The sequence below is a fragment of the Thermobia domestica genome, chromosome 12 (assembly GCF_964235325.1).
Source record: "Thermobia domestica chromosome 12, izTheDome1.hap1.1, whole genome shotgun sequence".
Taxonomy (NCBI): domain Eukaryota; kingdom Metazoa; phylum Arthropoda; class Insecta; order Zygentoma; family Lepismatidae; genus Thermobia; species Thermobia domestica.
The window spans coordinates 226,952,458-226,971,711 of record NC_137465.1 but is presented as its reverse complement, the minus strand read 5'-3'; the positions used below and the strand labels follow the sequence as shown (position 1 = coordinate 226,971,711).

The 19,254-nt window shown below is 36.6% G+C and overlaps 1 protein-coding gene across 9 annotated transcripts in view; it reads right to left on the bottom strand.

The window, feature by feature from the left end:
- LOC145667074 (dedicator of cytokinesis protein 1-like) overlaps nt 1-18,797 on the bottom strand; it is a 172,607-nt gene extending 153,810 nt beyond the window's left edge. For 4 of the 9 annotated variants that reach the window (XM_081734783.1, XM_081734786.1, XM_081734784.1 and 1 more), the window contains exons 1-4: nt 18,521-18,795; nt 10,513-10,693; nt 7,745-7,841; nt 3,813-3,958 (exon numbers count right to left, since the gene is read on the bottom strand). In XM_081734783.1, the coding sequence (XP_081590909.1) occupies nt 3,813-3,958; nt 7,745-7,841; nt 10,513-10,693; nt 18,521-18,566 (470 nt within the window). In that variant the 5' untranslated portion in view covers nt 18,567-18,795. Of the gene's footprint in view, nt 1-3,812; nt 3,959-7,744; nt 7,842-10,512; nt 10,694-18,520 lie in introns of all 9 variants that reach the window. The other 5 variants (XM_081734787.1, XM_081734789.1, XM_081734781.1 and 2 more) reach the window with 4 other exon arrangements.
- Nucleotides 18,798-19,254: the final 457 nt, after the last annotated feature.

Below are 19,254 nucleotides of genomic sequence, written 5' to 3'. Positions count from 1 at the left end.
AAATCCTGTTCTTTTACCCGGAGTTTCAGAAGGCTCATTATGCGGAATATCTCAAAGAAGGCTCATTAGCAAAAAGATCGCAAATCTAATACACTGCAATTTCTTGTAATCAGTAAAAATCAACATTTAAAAAACTAAACGAAAAAGAAAGAAAATGCATGGAAAAAAGTGAGGAACCAACAATTTTCCTTACATTATATACCCTTCTATAGGTAAACGAATTGAATGAAAATTGGTGTAAACAAAATGTTTGCTTTGACGTTTAGGGAAATATACTTCAGCACCGCAATATCGGGATGAACTACGGTCACGTGACTAACACTGGTTCTCAAACGATGTGTCGCGACACACTGATGTGTCACACAGTCCTCTCCGTATAGCGGCTCCGTATAATCCATCTGGTGAAAAAGTTTGACTCACGGTTGCCACATGGGCTGACACCAGCCGAAGTTCTCTGAGTATAAGGAATAATTGCCAAGGTTCTCTATATCGGATTGTCATTTTTGACAAAAATGGATCTACCACGATAATAGTAAACGATCAGGATACGGTTGATTCTTGATGGAAGTCCAGAACGGTTTCCAAAAACTCCTGGATGTTGCTGGTATGGTGATCCATGAGAGGCTTTCTCCGTCTAGACGAAACCATCACTGTGGATAGTTAGTGCGAACTCCACGAAATGAACGGCAACTTTTCTCGCACGAAACCAGAAATGTTCGAAGGACACAATGCACACGAAAATATTGCTGAAAGAATGTTGAAGATTCTTCTTTCAGTTGCAATATAAAATTCTTACTCATCCACCATATTCTCCTGACGTTTCTCTCATCTACTACCATCTCTTCCAGCATCCCAAGTACTTCTTTGTAGAATGAGCTTTCCTAACTATTGGGCGATGCAAGATGCTATTGAGGTCCAGGCATCTTTCGCCACGGAATTCAGTTGTGGGCTGAACAATTCCTTCCCTTCGGAAATGACACACTTGCGGGGGGGGGGACACATTTTATTCACACCAACGCAACAAAAGGAGACGTACTGAAGCGGTAAAAGAACCCGGGTCTCGAGTTTATCGTGCCGGTGTGTTTAGTAGCTCATCAATCCGAGCCATACATACACACACTAGTCATGAACAGCCCAATACTATTTACTCTTAGGTTCGATGCTTAGTCGGTCAAACCAGATGGATTATATCAACTCCAGTTATGCTTGGTCAAACTCAATGCCTATATTAATAAACATCTCTGACAGCTGAACTCCGTATTGTATAAATGAGATTATTGAATTTGCACCTATAGGAAGTATGATGTAAGTAAAGTACTAGGCAGAATCCATTGCTCATATCTACCCATAATGAATCACGGGAACAAACGAGTTTTCGCTTTCACTAAATGGATAAGGGTTCAATTTGTCTTCTGACAACGGTCTTGTGTGGTGCACGTTACACTAAACTGTTGTTCCTAACTCCTAAAATGGAGTGAAAAAGTTCGTATTCATCACGTGATGTTTTGGGAACTTAAACAGTAAATGCATTGGGAATGTATAAATGAAGCATGAAACATGCTCACTGCAACCCAAAAATAATATAAAAAATATCTTAAATGAAACAAACATGATACCTGGGCCCAGTCAAGTATCTACAATTAGGACCCCCAGAAATAACATGTATTTCTTAGGAGTGTAAGTTGTGTTAGATATATTCCCTAAATTTACCTTGCGAAAATGAGCCTACCATATAATTTTAAAGAAACTAAGATTAGTTTAAAGTGATGGAAACCTCGAAAACAATACTTCGAATTCTACAACAATACTTGTAGACAGAGCTTCCAACCTTTAAAAAAAAAAAAAAAAAAAAAAAAAAACAGAAATGGCAAATTAATGTTACCAACTCTTTCCACAAATTTATCATATTGCTGCAAATAATGAAGAATTATATTATCCATACGTTCAAATAATAATTACTTGAGTTATTGGAATTACTAAAAAATTACTGCCCGCTGTAAATTCCTTATTATCCATTAATATAATTACTAGAAAACTATCTCTGAATACAAAATTATAATTTCAGCTTTGAATTTACCGCCTTACAATTCTTTTGAATTACAATTTTCATCTCACGAATAGAACTCTTGCAATACACTGTAATATTAAATTCCCTAAGGTTGTGGCCCGAAATGAGGTCTACCAAACGGACTTGAGATGGGTGATATGCAGTCAACGCATCCACTTCAACGCGATTTATAAGCTTATCAGAACGGTTTTAGTTGAGTAATGTGTGGTAAGCACACCGGCCCCAACGCGATGAGCTACAAAGAACCAATCAGCGTTCAGAGCCATCTTAGGGTTTTTGTATAGCATGATATAAAATTCTCTCTTGTATTATAGTGTGTCTGATACAGCCAAAGGTTTAGTTAGTTGGCGAAACTGTTACACATCGACTTATGCTTTGCTGAGTCACTCTGTTATTTCTAGTTTGAACTACTAAAGCAAAACGTACATGAACCAGCTACGAGTAGTAATTCTGTGTTAGCCAATGACTTGAATGTGACTTAACTGCAATTCTTTTGTTGTAAAACATGCCCAGCCTCATAAGTCCATACCCAAAGCACATACATACCATTATCAAAAATAACTCTATACGAATCCTGGTGGGGATACCCGGTCGAAAAAGTGTTAACAGTCTTTTCGGGCCAGCTATCCTGAGTGAGGGTTTCCTCATTCACTCCAAGCAAATGCCGGGATGATGCCTAATATAACTGTCCCATGCACTTCCTTCCTTTCCCATTCCTTTCTTCAATTCCCCAGGAAGTGTGATCCCCAAGGAATATCACCCCTCATCTTTATTTTGAACCAATTTTTAAAACATTCATTCTATTTTGTGCAAAGAACTTAAAGAAGTGCATTTAGTTTTTGTTTTTGCATTTTCTTTTATTTTACGGTACAACAGACTCTTTGTTAACGTTTTAACTTCAACCGTGGGAAAGAAGCAATAACATACTCTCATAAACTTTGCTTATACGTCACGATAATGCTTCAGCCAACGAAAGTACATTTGCAGACGAAATGAATAAAAATTCATACGAAACGAGGTTTCGAGACTACCTTGTACGCCTAGGTTCTACACCCGTAGGCGGTGTTTTCGTCTGAGAAGCGGGAAGAACGACGCGTCATTGCTAAAGATGGACGATAAGTAGCTGGAGCTGCATTACACTTTATCTTTAACTATGTTGTGAACGACTTTTTTCTTTTATTCCTTTTTGTATTAACCTCTAAAATGAGGTGAATATGTAGATATATGCTTAGAAAAGAAAGAAAGTACAGTGAATTGAATCATATGTGTAATTTCTTCAATACTTTCCTCGGTGCTCGTTATGTGCAAGATCCGAATATACTAAGCTGTACCGTTTATTATGTTTTTTTACAGTGAAATCAAATTGCTGAAGTTATTGCTTTCAATGTAACTCTTAATGTTGTAGTTTATTGCGGTTGTTTGTGGTGGAGTTGGAACAAAACTTCGTTTTGTTTGAATCACGTCACAACTTGCATTGTATCAGTGTTTCTGTGCGGATAGCTTTATATGTATTCAGGTTACTATTGGTGAAGCTGTTAATATACGATACCAGATAGATTTCAAGTTCGATTCCCGGGCTTGTTCATTACGTTTGTTTCTTTTGACATCCGGAGTAAACATAATAATACGTGATGAGCTAACATGGTCATAAATACTGAAAATCAAGAAATCTAATCCTAATTTGATACGATTGTCTTCTATTCTGTCTATCTCGGGTACAACAAAACACTAACAGAACACTTACTGGTTTCCCATGTCAATCTTCGATGTGACTAGTTGCTTTATTTCTTTCAGTTCATCTACCGGAAGAGTCCCTGAGAGAATTTTACTTCGGTAACTTATAAGTTCATACATCATTCTCTGTATGACTTCGAAATGCTCGCTATGCATCTGAAAATTAAATAAATATATAAATAAAAGCGATCATCATTATATATTATAGATTATACCTAGGTACAATTAGCATTTGTTATAAAATACTTCTCAACTCTGAAAACCTAAATACAAAAATACTTTAAACAGACATGATAAACATAAACCTTAATTCACAACTTTATTCACAAAATTGTATTTATGTGTTTGAAGCATATTATGTAGAATTTGACGTCCACTACAATGCGCAAAGCAATACGTAATATATATATATAGTGTTCTAGAAATGGCATCCACGGACAATAGACCGCTACTTTTCAGATCAAAATAAAGCGAAAATGTTGCACCTCCTTCAGCCGCAATGGGGTATCAAAAAATTCACTATGAGGTAACGTCGTAGATTAACTTGGAACCATTAGCATTTCTCTACGAATCCATCAAACAGTTATATCGATTATTACACTAATAGGTGGTGCTAGTGTCAACGTCTATTGACTTTGACATCTGAAAAGAACTGATGTAACTATTTTATGGACTGGTACATCTAATATATGGTTCTTTATCTTCGACGTTGCCACATAATACAATTCTTCTATACAAGGATCCGAAAGGTGCACAATTTTATATATATATATATATATATATATATATATATATATATATATATATATATATATATATATATATATATATACTTTTTACTTTATTTTGACTTTTAGAATAGTGTTCTGTAGTCCGTGGGCGCCATTTTTAGAACACCCGATATATAGTCATTCAAAAGTTTGATCACATTATTGATTTTTCAGATTTTTTCAAATAAAAGCCACTGTGTCCATACAAAATCATGTTTATTGGATTAGTTTTTTGAAAATAAACAACGTTGTTCATTGTAAAGAAATGGAAATTCATGGTCTCATTGCCACCATGGCAAATTTATTGAGGAAAGCTGCTTGCCAATAAACAGACAACTATCATCACGCTTCGTTTGATGATGTATTAGGTGATATCAATAAAAATAAGTAACTACTCCTGAGAAGTCCTGCTCGAGAACAACAGAATCCCCTGACATTCAGACCTGGAATCCCGGATCACTCACGTAAAGCAAGAAAACTCGCATCTTTTCATCATTGCGTAGTGCATCACCCCAAATTTCCGTTGATTCTCCTTAAAAATGTTGTGCTAACTACTCTACATTTTCTTTCATGAACCTATGTTTTTTGTAACCTCCATTTGCAACATTTCTATGCAATTTATAAATTTTGCTCCATAGCAAAACAATCATATACTCTGCCATATTTCTCACGGAGTCACCTATTTAGCTTGCTCCACAAATTTGGAGAAGTTACTAGCATCACAGAAGAGTCTTTGATTTTTATTGATATCAAACGCGGAGTAGTTACTCGGCTCGAGAATAGAGGTGTGGTTACTTCAAAAGGGCGGGACTTCTTCGAGGTCAACCGAGACGACTAGAGCTCAGTTCTCTTTTTATTGATACCAATGAGAGTAACTACTTCAAAATTGGGCGTAATGAGTAACTTCTCCGTTTTATTGATATCACCCATTGTTTCAACGACACTTAGTGGTGTGCGTATGAACCCTTGTCAGTATTCAGTAGCCAATGTAAAGAACACGCTGACATCACAAACAAATAGAATAGTCACCACCATCACCGAATTTGTTACCCATCGATCTCTTATAAGATGAACTTGACAGGACAGTCCGTAAATAGATACTAACGAACACTGAAGGTCTTTCAAAGGCTCTGCAGAGCTAGAGAGTCGCATAGTTTCGCAAAAGTTAGACAAATTAATCAATCAAATGCCTGAATTTGTAAACCTCTTATCAAGGCTAAGGGTCGGCATTTCATTGAACGTAAAAATACTCGACAAATTTCTCCGTGGAAACAGGAACATATGATATAATTTCTTTACATGAGTAATGGTGTTCATTGTACAGAATACGCGCAACAAACTGGGTTTTGTATGGATACCTGTCATTTTTTTAATTCTGAAAAATCAGTGGTGTGTTCAGACTTTCGATAATGACTATATATATATATATATATATATATATATATATATATATATATATATATATATAAAAGAATATCCAGTACGTAAACCAAGCTTTATAGTTAGTCTGACCACAAATACTTTTTCAAAGTTTCAGACGCTGTAACTCTACTTTCTGCAACGCTGTCAGAAGAATGAATGAACCTGGCGATGAAATGTGCAAGGAATCACTATGAGTGCTGCTATACCTAGATAGAAAAGGAGACGTCTAACCCGTATAGATAGAATGGAACTGAGTAATAGCAGTGATAGCCCTACACAGAGTTTGAAAGCCAGTGTGTGAAATTTCAACACGCTTTAAAAAACTGAAGCTCAGCTGTATGTTTCTGTACCGCATAATTCAGTGGATCCTTGGTGCTAGGTCTATTCAAGATGGTCCGAGAGAAAAATGTCCACGAAATGGTAGGACTCAAGGAGCAATTAAAACAGTGGCGGTGTGTGCAAGGAGAAATTCCATACAGAAACAGGCAGTGATGGCCCGTGATATGAACATGTCAAAGCAACTTAGAAACGATCTTGGTCTTCGAGTCAACGGAACACTTGCTAACGTTATTTGAAGGTGCAAAGGAAGTGTAAATGTGAACGCCTGTTTTAGGAGTACGCGAACAATGAGCAAAGATAGATTGTTTTCACTGTTCAAAAGGATAAGGTGTACGTTTCATCACCTCGGAAAGATAAGGTTCCGAAAATCCAGAGAGCCTATCATCAGTCATGATGTGGTGAGGCGTGAGCTATTCTGGCACCACACGTCTTTATTTTTGTGACAAAGGCGTGAAAGCCGGTGAACACTGTTTTGGAGTGAAGGATTTGACTACCATCCTGTTTAGAATGCTCCAATGAACTTTGCAACATGATTCTGCTCCTGCCCACAAGGCGAAATCAACCCCAGGATTGGCTGGAACACAAAGTGCCTGACGTCATATGCAATGACGACTGGCCCTCTAGCAGCCCTAACCTGAATCTGATTGATTGATTGATTTTAAGTTTTACGTCCCGTTCAGCAGGGAGGCTAATGAGACGTGGACCTACTCATTAACGTGGAATCCGAACCACATGAGCTCCCGCCGGGAATCGAATGCTAACCGCTTAGCCACGGAGGAGCTCTAACCTGAATCTCCTGGTTTACAAACTATGAATAGTTTCGAGGGTATAACCTGCAATAAGAGTCACCCCACAGTTGACAGTTTGAAGCGTTCTTTACTGGCGACATTTATTCTCGAGACTGTACTTGCTAACGGTGGTTATCTTGAAATATGATTGATACAAACTGTTGTCAGACCATGTAAGTTCATATCCTTTATGTAAATTAAATTATCTTTCATCACATTGCTGGTTTTCATTTTTTTAAATAACAATATTTATGGCCAAACTTGGTATACAACCTGTATATTTTTCATACTTCTATAGTTTATATTGAAGTAAAAACTTACAAATGAGAGTTTAATTTACAAATACTGTGTAAAAATATACGTTGTGTATAATAAAATATTACACTGCCATACGAAGTTATACTTTAAAAGCGATTTATAAATTCGATTTACATGAAATTCAAGTCACGTAAAGGTTTACGGAACGCAATACATAAGTCAGAAGGGTTACTGTATACTTTTCTGACATCAAAAAATTAGAATATTAAATGCGAATTTTGTTTTTAGAACTTAGAAGGTATTTGACGTAAGGTAAATAATGTCATTTGACAACTGAAATAACTTGAAATAGCCATTTCACTTACCACGTATAGGTGTTTCCATATCATCCCCCATTCTCGCAATACAGATGTAATTTCTTGTACTACATGCGACTGTCGTGGTATTATGATCTCAGTAGGTCTATCAAAATGAAAATGAACGAATTAAAAAAAGGAGGCAGTTATTAGTATTTAAAATACACATCTTAATATGAATAAACCTACTTGTAATATTAACAAAGTTTGTAGTTATCGAAGCACCGTTTTCTTAATCTTTATCGCAGACAATTTCTTTAGGATGTTTATGTTGCTTGATGAATGACATTATCGGTAACATTCTTACACTGGTTTCACTCGTTTTCAAAATATTAGCATCAATTTCTTACCGTCGTTTATGCCTGTTGTTTCTTGAAGATGTTGATGATGATGAAAGAAGCAATAGGCAAGGATGATAAGAAATGAGTGAAAGTATAGGAATGTTTGCAGTAACGTGATTCTTCAAGCATCGTAAAAATTCCTAAAAGAAGTCGTACTAAAGACGTCTATGGTAAAGATTAACAATACGAGTACTTAGGTGAGCACAAACTTTAATAATATTCAATATGCATCGCATCGGATCATTGAGTGAAATATACTTACTCTTCAAATTATAACTGCAGAAATGCTACAGATTATTATTTATTAGAGATATGCTACATTACTCAAAAAAGAAAATAAATACAGCGGTCTTTTTAACTGGTAGTTCAAGGGGACACTAAAAAACGTGTGAACTATCTTAAAATATACATTGTTAAATACCTAGTGTATCTAAATGAAAAAAGTTAATATAGTAGACTTTACATTTACGGAAATATATTACAAGCAAAATACAATAATACAAACAAACGGAACGAACGACATTTGGTCGCACATAAATGACATCAATTATGCCATTAAAATACACATAAGTACAGTGCCAAATACACTGAATTAACACACAGAACAATACGAAGGATGATCAGAAACTAAGCTTACGAAGTCTTGAGTGAAACGCGTAAATACTGTTTCATACAACCAACAGCCAACAATTAGTATACACATTAGGTTATCTTCGACATAGTCTTCGTATCAGTTGAGGAACTTGAGTTTGAAGATTCTCTCCTGGTAAAAATCCTGTCCTTGCGTATTTCACCTCCTCGTCTGAAGCAAAGTGACGGCCTCCTTCGCCACCAGATGTCGTGAGGTGATTCTCCTATTGTCCTTCCACGCGAGCTGTGTTCAAATCTGTTGATGCCGTGCTGAGTCGGTCACTGCGCTTCTCGTCGGTGACGTTTTCTCTACCAGCCGCAAACGTTCGACACCATTCTGCAGCATGCTAACGAGACATTGCAGTATCTCCGTAAACCTATACCAGCTGCCGGTCAATTTCAATGGCGGTTACATGTTTCGCTTAAAGAAATGGAGTAACTAAGCAGACTTCTTCCCGAGATCAGAGACCAGTTTTCCAAACGAGTCGCCATTTGTGTTTATCTACAACTAGCGCCAAAAGTGGCGAGTTGCTGAAACTACAAGCTACCAACTCCATGTATTACAATTACCGCACACTCCTCATTCCTCTATAACAGAAGAAAGTCTAGAAATATCGTATTGTAAGCTCAGTTTCTGATCCTCCCTCGTATGTAACTGTTCCACTATATATTACTACTACTTAAGACACCAGCTACAGAAAAAAAGAAATCAGAATTATTTTTCTTGTAAGCAAAATTGCTAAAAACCTTTTTCCTCATCAAAATATTTTATCTTCCCTTGTTTTTTTCTTTTACACATTAAGGTGTTCTATAAAACAAAACTAATTACCTTTGACTATCTCACAAGCTTTGTGTACGTGTGGTTCCATATTCGATTCCGGAGAGACCTACTTTAAACTGCATATATCTCATAATTATGAAGTGGTATCATGTCTGAACCTTCGGTGTGAGCTGTCCCAGGTTCGATTCTCGGTGGGGGCACTCGGTCGAAAAAGTGTAAAACGCTTTTTGAGGCCAGTCACCCTGAATGATGCTTTCCTGAGTTTCCCTCATTCACATCGGGGTGGTACCTAACCTATAGGTCTCAGGCCGCCTCCTTCCTTCCCCCATCCTTTCTTCCTTCCCTTTCCCCGGATTGTGTGCTCGCCGAGGAACGTCATCCCTCAAAAAGTGAAGGGCTAACTGACCTTAGATGCCGAAATCCCAGAAATCTAAACCCTAATCCTATGGAATCTACGCTCATTAATAATCACCATTCGCACATCCAATGTTTCAGACATGTCTTTATCATAATCTCACAGGAACCTTATCAACCCCGTAGCTCTTAAACATAACTACATCCAATAGTCGATCATTGTTTTTTCCTTTTTAAATCTCCCCAGAAAACATTTTCAAGTCCTTCATTTTATATAGAGTATTTATTCTCTAATTTCTTCCCTATCACTAATTGCCTGTACTTTTATAGTGCACCGAACCCGACACAACGCATATCAAATGCGATAGCTGTCTATTTACTTAAATTAGTAATTGTCTTCTCTAGCGTCCTACTTCTTGAATGCGTCTGTGCAGCAAAAACAAAAGCATGGCATTGAAAAAAGAAGTAATTACAAATTTAAGTAAAAGTGCGATTCTTCGCACAATGCTAAGAAATATTCAGCTAGCTATTGTCAACGAAATGCTAGAAGAATTGAGAAAACAGCTCTAACAATGTATAGAAATAACTAACCATTCTAAAAGGATAAAAGCCCTTACATTTTTCAAAATTCTCGTACTATAACTAAACGTTCTCTACATAAACGAACTTACCCTGATTTGTCAACTACTGATTCTTTGATATGAATAAAAGATTTGGGAAATATTCCTCGGAGTGCTCGATTCTTTGTTGCGTATCCAAAGAACCAGTCGCCATTTTCTTCTAGAATATGAACGGTGTCCCCAACGTTCAGTTTTATTCGACATTGTGCTTCTTGGTGGAAATTGTGGATCGCTGGCAAAGAAAGAAGATAATCAAACAAATTATTAACCAAGATCAATTGAAGTTATATTTTATATCTTCTATAAGTTGTCGCATAAAACAAACAGAAATGCCAGGATAATGAATAGGCTGGTCGTACCTAGATAGTTAAGAATAAATTCGCATGAATCATATACATTACTATTTACTGGTTTCTACATCCTATGATTGGCAGCTAATGAAAAATAAGAACGAAAAATCGCTGAAATAAGAAATAACAGGATACTAAAATTCCTCAAGAACTATTACGTACACACCGTTTCTTCATATGATGTTATTTATCAATGAATTGTAATCCATTGACACAGAGACGTAAGCTGTATCGTAGCTCTTCGAACCTTGCTCAATGCAATTTTTTTTAAAGAAATCAACGTTGTTTAAAGAATTACGTATCGGTAAATTTCATGCATTGTAGTAGAAACAAGTTAAATTAAGATATTCTTCAACTGCATATCTACTTATAGAAGCTATAGGGCACATGTTCATCATAAGAAAAGTGGCCTGCCTCCGTGATTATTTCTTTCATCTCTGTGAACGTCATAAGCAACATTTTTTATTGCCACCAGATCCTTACTTTTGCACCTCGTATTATAAGTTTTGCTTAGAGATTGTTTTGGGATTATGAATGTAGCTAAAAATAACACAGGTGAAAGCACCTCTTTGATTGAAACGTAGCTTTGGAAATTACAGATGCATAATCCTAGAATTTCATCTCAACAGTACAAGAACTCTGCACCTTAATTAAGAGAAAATGACCAACCTGGATGCGTAAATGCATCATTTCGGAGTTACAGGCTGCCGGAAACATGGAAAAATGAATGCTATGGGACCTACCATAGTCGGGTCAAGATTTCATTTAGAAACTAATATATTTGCTATCCAAAAATAAATGTTTCAGAATCCTAAGATACTCACGCAACAATTTTTATAAAGGGAGTTTGGCTATGGGCATATAATTTGAAGTACTTACCAACTACCTCAATAAAAATTGTTGCGGAAGTACCGCAGAATTCTGAAACATGGATATTTGGATGGAGCGCTTACTAGTTCCTAAGTGAAGCGCTTACTAGTTGATCCGACTACGGTAGGTCCCATAGTACAAGATGTATGGACATTTTAAGTTCATTTGTCCATGTTTTCGACAGCCCGTGACTCCGAAATGATGCATTTGCGCACCCAGGTTGGTCTTGTAAATTATTTATTGCAGCTTTGGGAAATTCAAGACTGCTAATAAACCTCAATTGACTAAAGCAGTATATACATTTTAAGATTATATATTTGTGTTACAGATTCGGCCATGTAACATAGCCTTCCTCAGACACAGTAGCGGTTTCTGACGTAGGGCTACCGGGCTACGGCACGCTTCCTATATTTGTGTAAGATTAATTTTAGTTCAAAAAATTTTCATCCATTCATTTAGAAGATTTAGAATTTAGATTTCTGGGCTTTCGGCATCTATGGCCATTTAGCCCGACACGATTTGAGGGATGACGTCCCTCGACGAGCACACAATCCGGGGAAAGGAAAGGAAGAAAGCGGCCTGGGACCTATAAGTTAGGTACCACCCCGGCATTTGCCTGGTGTGAATGAGGAAAACCCAGGAAAACCTCATTCAAGGTGGCAGGCCTGAAAAAGCATGTTACACTTTTTCGACCGAGAGACCCCACCGGGAATCGAACCCGGGACTGCTCGCACCGAAGGTGAGAGCGTTAGCGACTACGCTACGCGGGGCCACCACCCATTCATTTGTTTAAATTGTTCGTTAATTAACAAGATACAGAACTTTCCCATGACGATCTTGGTTTTCGTGCGTGGAGCGCCATTATCAGCGCCTTCCGCAGTGTGAAAGTTGTACTAACGAGCCGAGCGAGCTGTACTGAATGGAGCCCGCTTTAACTATACAAGCCTACCCAACAAATATATCTCTAGCATGAAGCAAAGATCTCTATATGCCTTGTCCACTATCCTATTTCTTTTTCTTTTTTTTTTTTTTTCCCGCCCAGAATAGCTTCCACCGTGTTGAGCTAGGTTGAGCCCAAAGACATTCTACGCAAGCGCCAAGTATTCCTCTTTCTCACTTTCTTTTTCTGCTTGCTGACGGCGCTTGCACCTCGGTTCTCTGTTTTCTGCTCTTGTTTTATTTATTTTCTTTAATCCTAAAGATGAGGGAGCCACAAAATTGTCGGAGTGTATATTAAATGAATTGAACATTTTTGAGACAGATTCAGATCGTAGCAAAATTATAGCACAGACATTTAATGGGGCATCGGTAATAATGGGATCAATTAATGGCGTACAATCTAAAATTAAAGAACACTTTCCTTTAGCACACTACGTCCAGTGTTAACCAACTAAATCTGATAATGGAAAGAACTGCATCTCAAAATCAATCGACAAGTTTTTTTTTTCTTTCTTTCTTTTTCTGTAGTCTCAGAATTTTCCACATTTTTCCTCCTGCTCCTCACAGCGAGTATCTTTTTTGGAAAAAGTGGCTGTACGGCGTATTCCGAATGGGTCAGCTACTCGATGGAATTTAAAGTCACGAACCGTCAATTCAATCTATGAAAATTAAAATGTTTTGAAAGAATGCTTTTCAGAACTAGAGAAATCCTACGATGAATTCATGTTTTGTTAGAATTTTTTCTCAAAATAATGCCGCATGTGAATATTTTCTGTAATCAAATTCAGTGCAGGTCTACCATCAAAGTACAAACAGCACTTAAATATTCATTAAAGCCATTGAGAAAATTCGGAATGACACAGACAATATTATGACAAGTGATATATTTCTTCCAACAATTGGCGAAAACAAATGTGGGCGGATTGAATCTTGCAGAGTACCAGATGCCAAAGAAGTATGTGATCGCATTTCTGCGGATGCGCGAAATCGATTTGGGAAAACAAGCCATTTGGATGCAGCCAAACTTCTGGATTCTGCAAATTTTGGTGATTGCGGTTGAAAGATACCCAATGTCAGATAAGCAGCGACTTCGCACTGAGCTTTTGGTTCTGTCAGCTTATCTTTAAAAACATCTTACAGGACAATTTTAGCGAAATAACAACCCTTTTGCAAATAATAGTGACCATACCAATGTCCACAGCAGAGCCTGAGAGACGACTTTCATCTCTAAAGAGAATAAAAATATTCGGGAGGAATTTCCATAGATCAAAAAGGTTAACTGCCCTTGCCACGATAGAAAAAAAAAAAAAAAAAAGTATGATCAACAACATGCTAGATTTCAACTTCAGGGTGATAGAAAAGTTTGCCAGCAATAAGAATCGAAAGATGAACTGGTCGAAAGACCTCCGACTTCTGTGGGTAAGTACAAGTATATATATAGTAGAACGCTTTGTTAATGACAGCACGAGCAGCCACTGCTCAGACACATTATCTAGATAATGTATCTGAGGAACGCTATGTTATATAGCCGAAACTATAACACAAATATATAATCTTAAAATGCATATACTGCTTTGGTCAGTTGGAGTTTTATTAGCAGGTTGGTCTATACTTTTTGATTTATTTTGGTGTCAGAAAGCACCTCCCAAACGTTGTAGCTGTTGTTTTGAAACACCCTGTCGAACTAGCTTTCAGACGAAATCTCACTGACAAACAAATCAAAATAAATGTCCAACCACCTTAGTCCTAAAACTCTCAAAGTCTACGAAGTGTTAAATCTCCCAGTGGAATTAGTGTTTAGAACAGCCAAATATGAATTAAGGGACAACCACACAGAGCAATGAATTAAAACCATATTTGACACATTGTGGAATTCCGCACAAATTATTAATGCGAACAGTGCTTTTTTAAAGTGAACTGACGGTAAATACAGGAGCAACTATTAAGAGTAATCACAAATCGCAATTAACTTACGGAACACTCTACACTAATTTTTCGGAACACACTACATTAATTTTTCGGAACACTCTACACTAATTTTTCTTTAAAGAAAACGAAAGTTACAATAGGAGATGGTGCTGACGGCGGACGTTCCCAGGAAGAACGGAAATAAAATTCAATTAAGGTCACTTTTCTTCTGTATGAACATCTTTCCTATGCACATAAAATCTAGATGGTGTGGCAATGTAATATTCCTCTTGTAATTGCATTTGCGCTGCTTTTTCTTTGCCTTTATGAGTATTAAAAAGCAACCAACGTATTTTAATATCTATGCAGTACTACTGAAAGCTTACCAGAAAAATTAAGCCCAGAATAGTTAACTCTTTTTAGATACTTTGGCAGAAATGCTATGTACGCACACATATAATCAATTATCATGCCCTACAACTTATATGCTTGCTTCGAAGTGATTTACCTTGTTTCATGCCTGGAGAGTATAACATAATAAAATGCATTTTCTGTTACTTGCGTTCCACGAAATAGAATGACGTCACTTCAAGTCTGAGCTTGAAATGAAGACACATCTTCTGTGGTGGCGTAGAAATATTTGTCTTTAATTCGCAATTGTGAAAAAAATAATAAAGTTTATCACTGCTTTAGGTCTATAGTTCATGCGCATATCTTAAGAAATAAATATTATAGCGTTTTTCCCCTTCTTCTCTTCCACCTTGTCCCTAACAATCAGAAAATTTTATATTAGCTAGTTATGAGTCAAACAAGGGAAGAGTGTATTTTGACTGCTATTATGTGGGTTTGTTATATTTTTATTAGCGAAGGTAATTGTATGGCGTAATTTGTGTGTAATGTGCGGTATAGTAGAGGGATAAGAATGCTGTTACTGAGTTAGATTCTCCGCTAGCATCTCATTTGTACAACAATTTTCATAGCGTAATCTCTTGTATAGTCAAGCAGGACTTAGCATTACCTATTATTTTGAAACATGGAAGGGACACATTTGTAAATTAAACGAAAACTATGCCAACCACATTCGTTTCACAGTACCTCTGTTTGCGCCTCTGTCGTGAGAAATTCAATCGAACAAAAAACTGCAACACAATCATTCCTGCGAAACGCGCACAATCGCTAACGCGCCAGCTCACAAATGAACATTCGAAATCAGTACTTCCATCTTTTCATTTACCAAACTGGATTACGTGTAAACTACCCTGTAGTGAAAAACCGCTTTCTATTTGAGGACAATACGAAATGAACAATTTTCATAGCGTAATCTCTACCATGTTCGGGCAACTCAATGAAAATTAAACCATTATAATGTGGAGCATGGTCTAAATTTATTAGTAATTATTACTGACATTTCTTTAAACTCTTCCAAAGTCTGATGGGATTTTGATAATTTCCCCAATGTATATCACACGCAGTTCTTTCAGTGCAGATCAAGTTTAGACACACCTCATTTTTCCTAATTTACAGGTAAAATTTAGTACGTACTCTGCATGGAAAGGCATGTTTATAAGGAACATTTCCTGGAGACAGCAAAATAAAATAGTAAGTAATACAGATGTATTCTATGTTTACAAGCATAAGGTTACTATTGTAAAATCATTACTAGTAATATATAACAGTGAAAATATTAAATGCATACAAAAAGTACTGCATTATTTTCCGAGAAGTGTAGTATTTTTGTACAGCACACAAAAGCTGTATTTTATTTTACTAGCGTGAGACCATTGTAAGTTCTATAGGAACTCATATTTCTACAGAAGTCCTCGCATTTTCACTATCTTCATCTACGTGCATACCCACCAGCGTCGTTCTGCCCTGATTTGGTTAAACAGCATTCATGTTTTGACACCTAGCATAGGTGGGTAGTATTTATGGCATGTGTGAACGCTGTATTTACAAAAGTTATTTCTAGGGTTTATTACCCTTGATTTCGTCTACGCCAAATAAGGTATTGACAGCCCAGCGCACATCTTTTGGAAGATAAAAAGACCGAATTAAAATTTATAAACAATTATGTCAAAAATAAAATGAAATAAAATCTTTAAGTTTTACGTCCCATGGTTATGCAGGCTAGGCTAAAGGAGACGGTGATGATAAATGACCTTCATGCAAATTTCTGCAGATGGCAGGATTAAATACTAATAATCTTTATTTTATGTTTACTAGTGTGACATAATTACAAGTGTTACAAGACCGTTAAAATAAGTGAGTGCATAAGGAAGATGGCTATATTATATACTAATTTCCGCCAGCGATGTATTTCTGCACAGTGTACAAAACTTGTATTTTATGTTTACAAATGTAGCGTCACTCCTGTGAAACCCTTACGTGCAACAGGAACTTCAAGTGATGGTTTCGTAAACAAAGTTACGGGAAGGTTCTAGATTACTGATTCCCCATGTAGGTTAGAAGCTGGGTAGGTTTCTTTCTGTGCTAAAGTTTATACATTTAATTTACACAGTATTGCCGAGCGAGCGTTAGCGAGTGAAGGTGGGTTAGAGCCCCGCAGGGCACGTTGTTTTGTGTCTTTATTACTGCTCAGTGGAAGGGAGACGAGTAATCTAGAACCTTGCCCAAACTTACTATGGCACTCCGAAAACTCACGTGTTTACACTACTTTGCTGACGCGTCTGCTCACTTAGGATACGCCCATAAAGGTCCACAAGCTCTGACCTCTTCTGACTTGGTTAGATAGCATTCGTGCTCTTAGTGGCAACCCAGCACTGGTTAGTTTGTGCCTTCCACTATAGTTTTTATGGTATATATCCGGACGCTGTATTCATACGCAAGTTATGAAAGAATTGTAATTTTACAACAATACTCCTACTGTCCTCTTCAACTTCATCAATACTACGTATGGTACGCCTATTGCCATGTAGTCCAGTGCAAGGCATTTATTCCGAAGTTGGGCGTCCGCTTTCGCCACGTTTTTTCAATGTTATCTCCTTTCCACACTTTCTGCAATTTGTTCTTAGGTTCATTAATCCGTGATCTTCACAAACTTTTAAAAAATGTTCCTCGTTATCAACGTATTGCTTCACAAATGTTAAAACTGTTAGTTCATTGCCCTTGTACATTCGCCATGTTGATAACATAAATGCTCGTTTCTTTCCCACAATGCAGCTGTTCGGTTACCTTGCGCCAAGTAGTTCCCTCCGCTCGCCGTATAGTCCCATGTTTATAACCGCTTATATATAACAAATAAACAGATTTTTCGAGACTCTTATATATTATCAAGCACACAAACGATCAAATTATCCATATCTTTCCTGTAAATTTTTAAACTTTTGCTGGAAACGGACGCCCAACTTTGGAATTTAACCCCAGTGCAATGAGAGAATAACACGGAAATCGTAGAATTATATTATTTCGGCAGTTACTTCCAGTGGTATACCTAAACTTGAGCTGCACTCGTTTTTCAACAATTATCCCTTAATCAGTAATCCGAGCTCACTATGCAAGAGTTATGAATGGGAACTTTGCTATGATCCATAAAGAAACATCTCTCTCATAGATTTGGGACAATTTGTGACGGCCATATTATTTTTATAGATATTATGCTTCGAATATTGCCTGATACATGAGTGTTTCGTCGGTATATTGGTTGTGTAAGCATCTTACTAATCTTTATTTACTTAATTTAAGGATAGAATGTCTCAAAATAGGACATTTTTTAAATTCATTTATGTTCTCTTGCCCAAGTTACATCAATCTCAGACAATATTTCCCCTCGTTCATGCATACCATATTCAATTATTTCCGGGTTTTCGTGATTTTTAAAAGCCCATATTACCAATATTTACGAACTTCATACTGACGGGTGAGTCATAAATTGGTCATAACCAATGATTCAATAAATAGCATAATTTTTTCTAATTCACATGCAATATTACATATTACCTTTTGCACTGTGTCATAAAATACAATCGACTTACCTATTCCATATCTATCTTTCTCTCTAACTGGTTTCCACTGACTCATTTTTATATTTATTATCTCCACATATTGTATTACAACAGACCACACACAATTCCCCTACAATTCGCCATCTTGGCGATCATATACACCTAAATCGGATGTTGTCAATTCTTCCCACCTTTGAATGAAAACATTACACTACAATACATCGCAACAAGTTTATGACAGATAGTTATATGAGAGTACTCTTGTGCTAGGTCGAGATTGTGATCTTGAAAAGACTTTCATGTGTGAAACATAGGAAACTGTTTTCTTGAACTTCATTAACAAAGTCTTTTACTTATGAAAATAGTGAAATTATCAAAAATAAATCATTTATTTTCTTTTAAAAAAGTACAGGATCAAAGTTACGGATTTTGATATATGTATATATTATTTATAAGAATTTTATTTTTGGAAAATAGTAAATTGTCTCACGTTTCTCCCTTCTAAATAGATATAATGTCTGATATAAGAGGCACCGACTTGGCAACAATGCAATGCGTAATTCACGTATCCGCTGTATGCTAGAACAAGTGACTTCCCTCACTCCGTTCTCATAATTAACTCTTACGTAACATTAAAAAAAAAAAAAAAAAAAGTGTCCGTTAAGTTGTCTTTCCCAAAACTTGCTAGTCAGGAATATATCTGAAATGTAACACTAAACTAGCGAACTTAACTGTTGACAAACTGACGAATGTATATTTGCTCT